Raw genomic sequence first — 16,158 nt, 5'->3', positions numbered from 1 at the left:
TCCTATGCACTGTAAGCTATTTAGCAGCATCCCTGGCCTCTATCCACTATATTCTAGAAACATCCCTCTCCCTCAGCTGTTACAACCAAAAATGTCTCCAGATACTGCAAAATATCCCTGGGGGACAAAGTGATCACCAATGGAGAACCATGATGTGTTAAGTGAAATAACACTTTGGAGAAAAATGTATATAATATGTTTATAGTAACTATTTTGTTATATAATACAAATAGATAGACAGAACATAACATTAATTTTTAAAACTGATTACCTATAGAAGAAAGGAATAAGATGAAAGGGAAATAGAGACGCTAAATTTTTTTGACTATACCTTTTTTGTAAATCTGACTTTGGTACTTTTACATATATAACAAAGTTAAATGTTTTTGTTAAAAAAAAGTCTAAAAATTGAAAGTAAATGGAAGCAAATGAATTTATGTGTGTATTCATTTGGTCGGACATCTACTCAGAAAAGAACCATTCTAAGTGACTTTAAACATACTAATTTGACTGTATATCTCTAGAGAGATAAATCCTAAGGACAAAAAGAACTGCAAAATAATATCAAATTGTTTTGAATGACCATAATTGTAATTATAATAATGATTTTGATGTTGCCATTCTAAGACTTAGTTCATGTGTTTCAAAGAAAACAATGAATGATTATAATGATGTCATTGAGCATAAGAAATTTCAGTGTGGGAGAAAGGAGATACAAATGTAAAAAGAATGAGATTAAGTAAAAACTTTGATGCCCTAATTTTAAATTGGAAGTATTGATACCAACTCATGAAATAATTATTAAAAACAACTTTGCTGATTTTGTCCACTGGAAAAAAGCTAGACACCATCATAAATCAAGCAGCAGTAAGCATTCTGTAGTACCAGATCATGGTCTTTAAATGCCATTTCTAACTAAAAAGTAACCAACATTTTTTTTTTTTTGAGAAATGGATAATTCAGGACTGGGGTTAGAAAATGCACAAGACAACCCTGGAAAAAAATTATCTATAGGAGTTACTGGAAAGCAAATAAGCTATCAAAGAACACTAGAGTGAGTCAGAAGATTGTAAGAGCCAACTTGAAGAAGCTCTCACTGACAAAGGAAGGGCATCAGGAAGTGTAGTAACTTCAGTGGACAGAAACACATCAGATGTGATTCAATTCAGGCGTTCATAAAGATGCTTGAAAAATAATACTTCCTTGGTCACTTTGGGAGGAACTGAAGAACCCACTCATTATTTTAAAATGAAGGAAAAGAATTAAGTATTTATCCTGCTGTTCTTACAGGAAGTGTTCTTCAGAGTAACCAAATAATCATAATAAGTTTTTTAAGGACTATATTCTAGCTAAAAGTGAGAAAGGAATTATAGAATTAAAACATGATCACTTTGCAGTTTTTTGAGATTTTAATTATTGATTTTACAGGGGGTTAAGGTAGGGGAAACAAGAAGTATCAACTCATAGTTGCTTCTCTTTAGTTGTTCATTGGTTACTTGACCTATGTGCCTTGACCGGGCAAGCCCAGGGTTTCGAACCAGCCACCTCAGCATTCCAGGTTGATGCTTTATCCACTGCCCCACCACAGGTCAGGCCCACTTTGCATTTTTAATGAATTAATGTTATGTATGTAATGATCATCAATTGCTGCTAATATCACATAACAATAGAGAGAACCAAGAATTGTATCTCCAGATGAAAGTATGCTATCATCCATGAAAGGATTCTTGTCAAAAAAAGGAAGAGGAGTGGGAGGAAATTAAGCTTAAATCTGCTCACGTCTCCTACATCAAACTACCAACTTATCAGAAATACAGGGGAAAGAGTGACATGTAGAACAAAACCACGAGGATGCAATGAGTAAAATTCAGACTGTGGAAACGAAAGACAAGATGATTCAATGCCAACATAGCAACGTAGAACTAGCAAGGAAATGGAAATACAAGGGAAATCTATAAATTAAAAGACATGTCAACCAAATGCAATGTTTGGCTCTTATTTGCATATCCTGATTCAAAAAAACTGAAAAAAAAATACATATGTATGCATACAAACATGCATAACACATTAAAAAAACAATTATACAAAGATAAACACCAATTGAATAGTTAATAATAATAAGTAATTTGCTTTCTCTGTTTAGATGCAATAATGGTATTGTGTGTATTTAAGAGTCCCGATTGTTTAGAGACATACGCTGAAATTACCTGAAGGCTGTGATTTGCTTCAAAACAATATGGGGGAGCAGGTGAGAATGAAACAAGGTTAGCCGCGAATTTGTTAGTGTCAAAGCTGAGTGATGACTACAAGAGGGTTCATTAAGCTATGACCTTTATATCTGCCTGGAAATATGTATACATAACGACTTATAAAGGGAAACAAGTTAGAGACATCAGGTTCAGCTACCGTGTTCTTTGCTCGCCATGTACCGTCTGAAGGAGAGCTGTGGCGTGTGGACGCTGCAGTTGAGCAGCTCTGACCGCTCTGAGATCGCCACACCCGAGCCCACTCCTCCCGTTCCTCAGCCCCTTCATGGTTACTGTGGCTATCTGTCACCGCCTCCACATGAAGGCCACTCATGAGGCGCACATAACAAGAAGTTAAGATAGAAGAAGGAAACACACTAAGGTCACCTTGTGATCCCTTACATATTTTACATTTTGCTTCAAGTGATCGTGAGGAATTATTACACCCCCCCCGGGGGCTGTCTCACCTGTTCAATTAATAGTGAGAATATTGATCAGCTCATAGTTCATGTCCCCACTCCCAGGAACTGCGAGTCCATTGTCGGCCTCTAATTACAGAGGGTTTTCATACAAGGACTTCCTATATATTGAGATAGCTGCTACATGCTGGGACCCAGGGGCACGGAGGGAAGAAAGGGGGCCAGGGCATCTGACATTAGCAAGGAGTGAGTTGGTGTCAGTAATCACTCTTGTCTTCTCTTAACTGTAGGTTTTTATCAAAGTGCTGGATAATAATGACAATGGCCCGGAATTCTCCCAGCCAAGTTACGACGTGACGATTTCCGAGGACGTGCTCCCGGATACAGAGATATTGCAGATTGAAGCCACGGACAGAGACGAGAAGCACAAACTGAGCTACACCATCCACAGCAGCATCGACTCCGTCAGCATGAGAAAGTTCCGGATCGACCCCAGCACCGGCGTGCTCTACACTGCCGAGAGACTGGACCATGAGGCCCAGGACAAGCACATTCTCAACGTCATGGTAGGTCAGACGGCTTCATTGCTGCCCTAGCAGAACCACTAACCCTTCAAGGCATGCGCCTTAGTCTCCAGACACACGAGGCCCTTCCATGTTGTAAGTAGTGCTAAATTTGGTCTTTTTACAGCAGGGTTGCATTCATATCTATCTGCCTTGTTATTTCAGTGAGGAATTACAGTTGTTAGGCAGTGACTCCCTATTTTTGCCAAACTGAAATATTAGGTGAATTTCTATGGACAGTGGCTGCTCAGTCAGTGCTGCTGACAGATTGAGTTGAGGGGGAGGAACAGGCCTGTGTCTGTAGATTCCCCCAGGGTGTCATATTGGTTCACGTCCAGGAGGTTTTGTGGAGAACTTTAAAAGAAGTTCCTTGAGCAGTTAATCGCAGCAGTAATCATTTACTCGGCCTATGCAATGCTCAATCCTTGGAAGTATTTAAAGAATTCGTGTATTAGTTACTACACCGGCATTGAACCTTGTAGTATCATAAATACTAGTGCACTTAGGAGAACTCAAAACATACTAAAGCCCACAAAGAATGTTAAATCTGAATTTGGGTTCATGGGGCCTCCAAATTATGTAGAATTTGCTTTAATTTTAAAGTGGAGTTTGCCTAGTCCCCATAATTGGGAAGTAGAGATTAATAAGAAGCATCCTTGATTAGTTTATGGACCTAAAATCTACCCCTTTCACCACCCAAGAACCCTGGTGGCAATTGCACAGCCTCTGTATACAGAGCCTTTCTACAGACCAGGTGGGATAACAGAGACTTAATCTTGTACTGATTGGCTTTAAAATACACCAAGACACTACCAATTCCCAAGCAGCTGAAACTAATGTTCCACCAAGTGCTACTGTTCCTTCCCACGTCTAGAAACCTTCCTGGACAAGAGGAAACCTGAGTGCCACGTCCTCAGCTGTGGTTTCCAGCTGAGACTCCAGGGAACAGCAGAGGGACTCAGGAATCAACAGTGCATCCCTCTGACCACCATTCATTCATTCAACAGATATTTCTCCAGCGCCTACTGTGTACCAAACACTGTTCTAGGCACTAAAGGTATAAAGTAGACAAAGCCCCTGCACCACTGGGCATTCATCTGGAACAGACCTAGATTTCAATAAGGCCAAAACGCAGAGTCCAGCTTGGCCCTTGGGTGTGACAGGCCAACCTGCAGACTAGGAAATTCAGCACACACACTGGGCTGCTTCTGCGTGTATTTCTTCAGGGCCAGAAACCTTATGCCGGTGACTAACTCCATTCTCATGGTCATTCAAGTCACTTTTGTTCATTCTTTCTTTAACAAACTCAAAATTCAGTTTGGTTACCCTGTACCATTATCATCTATGTGATTGAATATTTAGAGCGAACATGTCCCGTATTTTGCCTTTCCCCGAGCTAAGCATCAGTCAGTGTGCTCATTCCTTCTAGGTATCATCTCTGGAATCCCCTTTCCCTTTGGTGGATCTTCTCAGTGTATTTTCTAATTTTTTTCACATCTCTCTAATAAATGGAAAGTGCACATTTGAATAGTGCTCCATGTAATTACAACAAAATCGTGTGGTTAGAGTTACAGAATTGATTGTTCAGCTTGTACCCTATGTACAAGGGGAGCCTTTAGAGCAGTCAGGTCAGGCAGATTCTTTGGTGTAGTCACCACAGAGTCTCACATTTTGGAACTTAAGATTCAGTTCATCTTCCCAGTATTCAGGGTTCTCTCTCAGCCCTGGGCCTTTGTGTGTGTTTGTTTTGTTTTGCCTGAAATGCGTAGACCACACAACCACCAACACCATTTTACCACTTCTGCTTAATGTTGTTACCTCTTCCAAGAAGCTGCATGCAAAGCAAAGTTCTTCCTAATTGATCACTCCGGTCCTGTCACTTAGCCACTGGCTTTATACCTGTCTATTTACTTATTTGTATTACCCAGTCAACTAGAAAGGTCTTGAGGGCAGGGACTATATCTAATTCATTGCTGAACCACCAGGGTCAGTCTTGAAACTTGGCAAATCATAGATGACAATAAATGTTTGTTGAATGAATGAATGAGAATGCCTACCTTGCATTTATTAATTCCACTTTTTAGTTTCCTCTTTAGAAGAGCCTTCATCCACCATTTGACTAGTGTCTGTATACACGTATAAGAGTCAGTGATTGCGTGAGGGGGGCCAGAGAAAACTACTGTGTCTGTCATACCTAGGTCTCAGTCCCACAAGCACAGACTGAGTACAGCCCATACGCCAGGCATAATACTGAACAATAATGATGATGTGGTTCCTGCTTCCATTTTATTCACACTGTCCTGACTTGATAACCCCACCATTTATTGAGCACATACGATGAGCCTGGGACTGGGTCAAGCACTCTGTGTGCATTATGTCATTTTGTTTTCACTATAAGCATAGCCGTGTGAGTTCTTTACAACTTAAGATTTTAGTCCTACTGCTTCTTGTATTTTGCCTAAAGGTCAGAGATCAGGAGTTTCCTTATCGAAGAAACTTGGCCCGAGTCATTGTGAATGTGGAAGATGCTAATGATCACAGTCCTTATTTTACCAACCCACTGTATGAAGCATCTGTGTTTGAATCGGCTGCTCTGGGATCAGCTGTTCTGCAAGTGACGGCTCTGGACAAAGACAAAGGGGAAAATGCAGAACTCATATATACCATAGAAGCAGGTGAGAGCTGCTGCACTGATTGCAGCATAATGCATGGCATTGGGCCCTCAGCAGCATTCATCACCTTGTAAAATTCATATCGTTCCCCCTAGAACATCTCCAAATGAATTTTTGGCCATACAACTGCCCTATTTGTGTGATGATGGTGTATAAAGTTCTTGGCATTTCAGTAATATGTTTTCCATCACTGACAGCAAGGAAAGAGTTTCCTATTATTATGTTCAACCTCAGATTTTTTTTTTTGACTGGAAAAGAGAGAAGAAATATATAGTAAACTCAGTGTCTTTTACTTACGGGTCAACAAGCCATGGTCTCAGACTATTAACCAAAGCCTCCCATCATGTGAGGGCTGCCAGTCAGTTCTGTGAATTGAAGCTTACATGTCTTTGTTTACTTGTCAGTAGGTGGGCTGTGGGCTTCAGAAATTCATGTGAATTGACACATATTCACTTCATGGTAGGTGATCTGAGTGGCAGAGTATTGGTAGGTACTCAACTTCCTGCTTACCCAACAGAGAAGTAAATACAGACTCTTGTTAACTTTGAGTATTTAAAAAAAAAAATCAATTTTTATGTTTATAAGGCAGGAGTACCATAGTTTACTGGTGATGCAAAGAGAGACCACTAGAAAATATTTATGACCAAAGAGATGTCCAATCGAGAGAGAGGACTGTGAGACTGTGAACCTACTAATTGCAAATATCTTTTATCTACTCTATTTTTCTTTTTCCTCTTCCTTCTTCTTTTGAATATTCAAGCCACATATTTCCAAAATGTTCTGCAACATTATGTCTGTCACGCCTCCTGCCAAATGCTGTCTCCTTTCCTGCCAGCCCTGGACAGCCTTCTTTCCCTTGCTTTAAATGTGGAACATTTCTGTGAGTGGTAGAATTAAAATATGAATGCTAGAATGACAGCTTTGGCCTAAAAAATATTGAAAATGAAAAGCCAACAACTTTCTTTAAAAAATAAATAAATAAAAATAACCCTGTACTGAATGATAATCTAAAATTATTTCCTGTGTTGGGCATCCACATTTTTCGTAAGTCTATGCTAAACTCTATAAAAAACAAACAAACAAAGAGCTTGACCAGGCAGTGGTGCAGTGGTGCAGTGGATAGAACGTTGGACTGGGATGCTGAGGACCCAGGTTCAAGACTCCGAGGTCATCAGCTTGAGCGTGAACTCATCTGGTTTGAGCAAAGCTTACCAGCTTGAGCCCAAGGTCGCTGGCTTGAGCAAGGGGTTACTCAGGTCTGCTAAAGGCCCACGGTCAAGGCACATATGAGAAAGCAATCAATGAACAACTAAGGTGTCACAACAAAAAACTAATGATTGATGCTTCTCATCTCTCTCTGTTCCTGTCTGCTGTCTGTCCCTATCTATCCCTCTCTCTGACTCTCTCTCTGTCTCTGTAAAAAAATAAAAAAAGACATGGTTCATATTACCAGGTGCCCTCAGCAAAGTCACCCATTTCTTTTCTAGATTTCCATGGAATTTCCTTTCAATCTAAAGCCCGACCAATAATTATTTAAATGCTGTTTTACATATCTTGTTTATCTCAGGGCCTTTTATTATTTCATTATATAATTCTTATTCTTTTGTTCCACAAGCAATATAGAAAGAAACTCATTAGAAAACCAAAATTTAAATAACACCATAACAAATGTCACCTAATCCTATAACTCTTTGTATTCTTTCTATAATTTTTCCCTAATATATGTTTTCTCCAATATTCATTCATGCCTATACATTGTTCTGTGACACTTGACACTGTAATCATTTAGATATAGGGTTTTATTTCACTTTATTTACTTAACTCTTTTTCTTTTCCAAGTGAGAAGAGGAGAGATAGATAGACTCCCGCATGCACCCTGACCCGATCCACCCAGCAAACCTCATGTGGGGCTGACGGTCTGCTCATCTGGGACCATGCTTGCAACTAAGCCATTTTTAGATTCTGAGGTGGAGGCTCCATGGAGCCATCTTCAGTGCCCAGGGCTAGTGCGCTCAAATGAATCAAGCCATGGCTGCAGGAGAAGAAAGAGAGAGAGAGAGAGAGAGAAAGGGGAGGGGGGAAGGGTGGAGAAGCAGATGTTTGTTTCTCCTGTGTGCTCTGACCAGGAATCAAACCTAGGACATACACACACTGGGCTGACACTCTACCACTGAGCCCACTGCCCAGGGCTTTACTTAACTTTTTCTAAGCATTTATCTGTGTGCCTACTAGCCTTTTATATGTTATGAAGGCTGCTGCTATACTCCTCTTAGATAGCCAGATCATGTTTAAACCAATTTGGAGGTTCTCAGAGAGAAATTTAAAGGTAAGTTACCACTGGCCGCAAGGATTGCCTTCCTTATAGTTCACATCCACAGCCTCCAGCCTGAGGCTTGCACAGAGAAAAACCTCGCTCATGGCTTCTACAGTTGAAAAAAACTAGAAAGAAAAGTTCTCTCCTTAAAACAACTTTTATACAGAAAACTTGAATTTCCAGAAATCCACAGGAATGATTGGTATCTCTAAAAAAGGGCCTTCAATGGTATGTGTGCAAAACTAATGAAAATTACAGTATGTACAATACATTTCAAGTGGTCACTGGCCCCTTTGTGGACAGACAGACCCACACGGGACCTGATCTGGTATTACAGAGCCAGTTGCTTCTCAGATCAGGGAGGGGAGAGGCAGATCTCAGATGCTTCGCATTTTGAAGCAAATGACAAGTGGTTGTGTGATGTGTACATTTTAAGTTCCCTCACCAACCTCCAATGGGCAAGATTTAACTCTGCGAACTGGTGGACCATACATTTCCTCCCCTGTCTGGCCACTGTTTAACTACTGCAGCTTTTTCTTTTGGTCTGAAGGACTGAGGCAGAATTCAAGTGCAAGCATCAGGTCTCATATTTAATTTAGGTTTTATGTCTGCTGCCAATAGTGATGTATGTATGGCTCTGAGACCAGGAAGTACCAGAGAGACCAGGGCTAAGAGCTGAGTTAGGATTGAGGACATAGTAGATCACAAGATACATATAAATAGAGAATTAAAAATCTTTTTAAATCTCTCCTCTCAGTCATTCAACAAATATTTATCAAGCACCTTCTTTGTGCCAGGTATTATGCTGTGTACTAGATGAATAATGATAAGTAAGATAAACACAGCTTTTGCCTAGTTGCCGAAGTTCTACAAGAAGCCATAGAATCCAGGAAAATGAGCAGAGGTTTCTCAGGATTCATGTATAGCAGGAGAGAATGAGCAGGATGTGGATTCTAAGCAGATAGGATAGTGTGTTGAAGAGGAAAGAGGCAGACAGCCCACTTTGGGCCTGACATATGAGCACAGCATCCCACAGACTGTAACAAGCAGGTCAGCGGCCATGTAACAGCAGGGTTCTGAAGCTCTACTCTAGGTCAGAGGCTGGCTGTTCTTTGTCCCTGCCTTGCATATCTTGCTGGGTATGTAGAAATCTGTTGTGCTCAGAGTGAGGAAGGACTTACCCGAATACTCCACAGTGGGACACCGTGTGTTCTGTTGCATTCATAATTCAGGATGGCATGTTGGTGACCAGTACTCAGATAGCTCTTTTGCTCCTTGGAGATGCTGAAATACAGTGATTGCTGCCTCCTTGTGAGGGTCTAATGTGGGACTTCCACTCAATTCTACAGAGCTATTTACTGAAAATTTGCAGGCCTGCTTATGAGATCATTGAACTTCTTGTTGTTGTTGTCATCACAGAATGGTCATGTTTACGGGACAAAGAAAAGGAATCATACCAACATTAAAGATGAGATTGTTTAATATTCACATTTGGGGGCTAGAATCAAATCCTTTACCTCTCTGTTAGATTTGCTTCCTCTTTAAAAATAAGCAAGTATCTCATAGAAACAGATTTATATGAATGTGACTTTTTTTATTTCCAGACATGGAAAGTCTCCTTAATAAGTACATAGTAAGCCTGACCTGTGCTGGCACAGTGGATAGAGTCGACCTGGAATGCTGAGGTCGCCGGTTCAAAACCCTGCACTTGTCTGGTCTAAGACACATATGGGAGTTGAAACTTCCTGCTCCTCCCCCCTTTTCTCTCTCTCTCCCTCTCTCTCTCTCTCTCCTTTCTAAAATGAGTAAAAAAAATAAGCACATAGTAAGAAGTATGTATACAGCTGCTGTATGTTTCAATGGGCACCTTCTCTCCCTGCCTTCTCAATCCTGGAGCCTTTTTTAATGATAATGGCTTTTAAACTGTCCATGTGTCTGCCATATTATATAGTACTTCAGAAAGAAAGAAAAATCCAATACAATTGAATAATCAAGATTATGAACTTCTGATTGAAAGAACCGAGGCACACGGCGTGTGTGTTCTTTAAGAACGATTAGAAAACCTGATGGGAGACTCAAAAAGCAGCTCAGGGAAGGGCTCTGCTTCCCACCATCCACTGCCTTTGAACTACGTTCTTTACATCTTCCAGTTGTGTGTTGCCCATTCTTTTCTCCTCTTTAATTTTCCTCATCTCCCACAGCCCCGACTTCATGCCATCACATGTTTCACAGGCAGAGCTCTGCACTTGTATACTTTCATGGTGCCCAGCCCTCCCCATTTCCATGTCAAAGTGGGCACCAGTTTCTCAGTTTCCTAAGGGTTATGTCTCAAGTTCTTGGTTTGGATGCTGGTTCAGATTATCAACAGTTTCCTACTTCACCAGAAACCTCTGAAACATTTGTTAAATAGAATGGTTACAGATTGGAGCAACTGCCTCATAATTACTTGTCTAGTTTTGTTTCTGTGTGTGCACAAGTGTGTTTTGGGGATGTGGGGTAATGAAGAATTGGTTAGTCAGAAAAATCCTCATGCCTCACAAAGCAGACGGTAACGTGAGAAGAATTCTCCCTGCCTGAGCAAAAGCCACCTCACCAGCATAGTGTTTAGGATGAAGCTGGTCTTGATGGTGTGAAACAATACCAATCTCATATAATAACATTTACCTTTAGGATCATTTGAAACCAATGACTACCTGATAGCATTCTGAAACAACTTCTACAATCTTCTTTCTTTAACAGAGAACACAGAATATAGTTTCAGTTAAAATACCCTTTGGCATGTGCCAATCCAATCTGTTTCTCTTCTCACAAGGCTGGGGATAAGAAGTCCTAGATATTCTTAACAGAAAAGTCTCTCCTACAAGCTTTTTTGTTTACCAGTTTTAAGGTACACAGTGCTATGTCTGTTGTTATTAACCTGGACTAAAGAGATAGTGATCTGAAATTCAAAAATTTACCCCAAAAACTCATTTCAGTTGCTTCTGAATGAAAAGTCTCTTGTTTTGTTTCAGAATGAGTTAGAATGAATACAAAAAGTAGCTTTCTACTTGTCATGTTGCACTAAAGTAGCCTTTAGATGAAAAGTTCATCATAAAAAAAATGACCTAATTATAACTCATTTCCCCCATTGATTTCCTCACTGTAGGGAACACTGGGAATACGTTTAAGATCGAACCAGTCCTGGGCATCATCACTGTTTCCAAAGAACCAGACATGACGACTATGGGTCAGTTTGTCCTGTCAGTCAAAGTCACAGATCAGGGTTCCCCGCCAATGTCTGCCACCGCGATTGTACGCATTTCTGTCACCATGTCTGATAATTCTCATCCCAAATTCACTCAAAGAGACTACCAAGCAGAAGTAAATGAAAACGTTGATATTGGAACATCAGTCATTCTAATCTCTGCCATCAGTCAGTCTACCCTCATTTATGAAGTCAAAGATGGAAACATTGATGGGACTTTTACCATAAATCCATATTCTGGAGTCATCACCACTCGGAAGGCACTGGATTACGAGCACACTTCCTCTTATCAACTCATCATTCAGGCCACCAACATGGCAGGAATGGCTTCCAATGTCACAGCCAACATTCAGATTATTGATGAAAATGATAATGCCCCAGTTTTTCTCTTTTCTCAATATTCGGGCAGCCTGAGTGAGGCAGCCCCAGTTAATAGCATTGTCAGGAGCTTAGATAACAGCCCACTGGTGATCCGAGCCACCGATGCTGACAGCAACCGGAACGCTCTGCTTGTGTATCAGATTGTGGAGTCCACAGCCAAGAAGTTCTTCACGGTGGACTCCAGTACAGGAGCAATCAGAACAATTGCCACCCTGGACCACGAAACCATCTCCCATTTCCATTTTCATGTGCACGTGAGAGACAGTGGTAGCCCTCAGCTGACTGCAGAGAGTCCTGTTGAAGTCAACATCGAGGTGACAGATGTGAATGACAACCCACCTGTTTTCACTCAGGCTGTGTTTGAGACTATCTTACTTCTACCTACCTACGTTGGCGTAGAGGTTCTGAAAGTTAGCGCCACAGATCCTGACTCTGAGGTGCCGCCTGAGCTGACGTACAGCCTAATGGAAGGCAGCTTGGATCATTTTTTAATGGACTCAAATACCGGAGTGCTCACCATAAAAAACAACAACCTCTCCAAAGATCACTATGCACTGATAGTCAAAGTTTCTGATGGGAAGTTCTACAGTACATCCATGGCCACCATCTTGGTTAAAGAAGCCATGGACAGTGGCCTCCAGTTTACCCAAAGCTTTTACTCCACTTCAATCTCAGAGAATAACACTAATATCACCAAAGTTGCTATTGTCAATGCAGTTGGAAATCGCCTTAATGAGCCCTTAAAATATAGCATCTTAAACCCAGGAAATAAGTTCAAGATAAAATCTACCTCAGGGGTCATTCAGACCACCGGAGTCCCCTTTGACCGTGAGGAACAGGAGTTATACGAGCTGGTAGTGGAAGCCAGCCGTGAGATGGACCATCTGCGTGTGGCTAGGGTGGTGGTCAGAGTTAACATCGAAGACATAAACGACAATTCCCCAGTCTTCGTGGGCCTCCCTTACTATGCTGCTGTGCAAGTTGATGCTGAGCCTGGGACTCTGATCTACCGGGTGACAGCCATTGACAAAGATAAAGGTGCAAATGGAGAAGTGAGCTATGTCCTACAGGATGACTATGGCCACTTTGAAATTAACCCTAATTCAGGGAATGTTATCTTGAAAGAAGCATTCAACTCTGACTTGTCCAACATTGAGTATGGTGTCACCATCCTAGCCAAAGATGGTGGAAAACCCTCTTTGTCCACATCTGTGGAACTTCCCATCACTATTGTTAACAAAGCCATGCCTGTGTTTGATAAGCCCTTTTATACAGCATCCATCAATGAAGACATCAGAATGGACACCCCCATTCTAAGCATCAATGCCACCAGTCCAGAAGGCCAAGGCATCATATATATCATTATTGATGGGGATCTTTATAAACAATTTAACATTGACTTTGACACTGGGGTCCTTAAAGTCATTGGCCCTTTGGATTATGAAGTTATATCTGCTTACAGGTTGACAGTAAGAGCCAGTGATGCCCTTACTGGTGCCAGGGCTGAAGTCACTGTCGATTTGCTAGTTAATGATATAAATGACAACCCTCCTATTTTTGATCAGCTTATATACAATACAACACTGTCGGAAGCATCTCTCATTGGGACACCCGTTTTGCAAGTTGTTTCTACTGATGCAGACTCAGAAAACAATAAAATGGCGCATTATCAGATTGTCCAGGATACTTACAACAGCACAGATTATTTTCACATTGACAGCACAAGTGGCTTAATCCTGACAGCCAGGATGCTGGACCACGAGTCAGTGCAGCACTGTACTTTGAAAGTCAGAGCCACTGATAATGGCTTCCCATCACTGAGCAGTGAGGTCCTGGTTCATATCTATATCTCAGACATAAATGACAACCCTCCAGTTTTTAATCAGCTCATTTATGAGTCATATGTGAGCGAATTAGCCCCCCGGGGCCATTTTGTCACCTGCGTGCAAGCCTCTGATGCAGACAGCTCTGATTTCGACAGGTTGGAGTATAACATTTTATCTGGGAATGACCGAACAAGCTTTCTGATGGACAGCAGGAGTGGCGTCATCACGCTGTCCAACCACCGGAAGCAGCGGATGGAGCCTCTGTACAGTCTCAATGTGTCAGTCTCTGATGGGTTGTTCACTAGCACCGCACAGGTGCACATTAGGGTACTCGGGGCTAACCTGTACAGTCCCGCCTTCTCACAGAACACCTACGTAGCTGAGGTTAGAGAGAATGCGGCTTCTGGGACCAAGGTTATTCACGTTCGAGCCACAGACAGGGATCCAGGGACATACGGGCAGATCAGCTATGCCATCGTCAATGACTTTGCCAAAGATCGATTCCTCATAGACAGCAATGGACAGGTCCTTACAACAGAAAGGCTCGACCGGGAAAACCCTCTGGAAGGAGACATTAGTATTTTCTTGAGGGCCCTTGATGGTGGAGGGAGAACGACGTTCTGCACCGTCAGGGTGATTGTCATGGATGAAAATGACAATGCTCCTCAGTTTATGACAGTGGAATACAGGGCCAGTGTCAGGGCAGACGTTGGGCGGGGCCACCTGGTCACTCAGGTTCAAGCCGTGGATCCAGATGATGGAGCAAATTCAAGGATCACTTATTCCCTCTATAGCGAGGCCTCAGTCTCGGTGGCTGACCTCCTGGAGATCGACCCTGACAATGGCTGGATGGTCACAAAGGGCAGTTTTAACCAGCTGAGAAACACAGTGCTTTCGTTCTTTGTCAAAGCAGTGGATGGGGGCATCCCAGTCAGGCACTCCCTCATTCCAGTCTACATCCACGTCCTGCCCCCTGACATAGTCTTGCCTTCATTTACTCAGCCCCAGTATTCTTTTACCGTTCCAGAAGATACAGCCATTGGCAGCACAGTGGACACCCTGAGGATTTTGCCCAGTCAGATTGTCAGATTTAGCACAGTAAATGGGGAACTTCCGGAAAATAACAAAGGGGGTGTCTTCATCATAGAGCAGGACACAGGCACCATCAAGCTGGACAAGCGCCTTGATCATGAAATCAGCCCAGCTTTCCACTTTAAAGTAGCAGCCACGATACCCCTGGACAAGGTAGACATTGTGTTTACTGTGGATGTAGATATCAAGGTGTTGGATTTGAATGACAACAAGCCAGTCTTTGAAACTTCAAGCTACGAGACCATCATAATGGAAGGGATGCCTATCGGCACCAAACTCACACAGGTGAAAGCCATCGATATGGATTGGGGAGCTAATGGCCAGGTCACCTACTCCCTCCACTCAGATTCTCAGCCCGAAAAGGTAATGGAAGCATTCAGTATCGACAGCAACACAGGCTGGATCAGTACCTTGAAAGACCTGGATCACGAGACAGACCCCTCATTCACCTTCTCGGTGGTGGCGTCCGACCTTGGAGAGGCCTTCTCTCTTTCTTCCACTGCTTTGGTCTCTGTCAAAGTGACAGACATAAATGACAACGCTCCAGTCTTTGCCCATGAGGTGTACCAAGGGAACGTGAAGGAGAGCGACCCTCCGGGTGAGGTGGTGGCAGTCCTCAGCACCTGGGACAGAGACACTTCCGACATTAATCGCCAAGTGAGCTACCATATTACAGGTCAGTGTGCCACCCTGGGTTTTCGCTGTGTGCTTGGATTTCTAAAGATGGAAGGTCAGAGAAGGAGAGAAGGTCAGAGCGGGCGTTCAGAGCAGGAGAGAAGAAGGCAGATGCGATGAGGGTTAGTGCTCTGGGGCAGAGGAAGAGGTCTCTGAGTAGACATAGTGTTGGTTGTTACTAACTCAGCCTTAGTGTGGTCATTGGTTTGCCGGTGACAGATTACTCAGGTCAGTACCCAGTCCTCAAGTCACTTTATATCATTTCAAAAGGAGTCCAGCCAAATATCTTAGCTGAAGATATGAAAATAGCAGCTATTTTTGCTGGGGAGCTAGAGGAGATATATTTTCAACTATTCCTTTTTCCTATTTTTTTTTTTTAGGGGTAAAACAAGCAAATAGCCTGACCCACGTGAGCATCTATCTCTTACATGTTTCTTCTGATAATAAAACCTCCTGTGTGCACATGTACAAATTCAAGAGCCTGGTTTGATTTTTTGCTTAAAAATCCTGTTATAACTCAAAGCCAAAGATATTTCTTCTGACAACTCATTTTTCTTTGATCCCTTTTCTGTCTTTCTAAATAGTAAGTAGCAGTTCAATGGGAAAGCCAAGACAGACAAATGAGGTCACCCAGAGGGCATGGAGTATGTCACCATTGTTCTGAGGGCCAGAGGGTTTCATGTCAGAGTGAAGACGGGGTGTCTTGATTGGGGGTAGCTTTCCCGG

General features: G+C 42.2%; 1 protein-coding gene across 1 annotated transcript in view; it reads left to right on the top strand.

Annotated features, from left to right (window-relative positions):
- Positions 1 to 16,158, top strand: part of FAT3 (FAT atypical cadherin 3) — a 717,392-nt gene that overhangs the window by 602,147 nt on the left and 99,087 nt on the right. The window contains exons 9-11 of the mRNA XM_066248474.1: positions 2,956 to 3,231; positions 5,693 to 5,903; positions 11,360 to 15,433. Of these exons, the coding sequence (XP_066104571.1) occupies positions 2,956 to 3,231; positions 5,693 to 5,903; positions 11,360 to 15,433 (4,561 nt within the window). The remainder of the gene's footprint in view (positions 1 to 2,955; positions 3,232 to 5,692; positions 5,904 to 11,359; positions 15,434 to 16,158) is intronic.

Source organism: Saccopteryx bilineata, chromosome 1, assembly GCF_036850765.1.
Source record: "Saccopteryx bilineata isolate mSacBil1 chromosome 1, mSacBil1_pri_phased_curated, whole genome shotgun sequence".
Classification (NCBI taxonomy): domain Eukaryota; kingdom Metazoa; phylum Chordata; class Mammalia; order Chiroptera; family Emballonuridae; genus Saccopteryx; species Saccopteryx bilineata.
The sequence above is the reverse complement of the archived record's forward strand: the minus strand, read 5'-3'. Positions and strand labels throughout refer to the sequence as shown.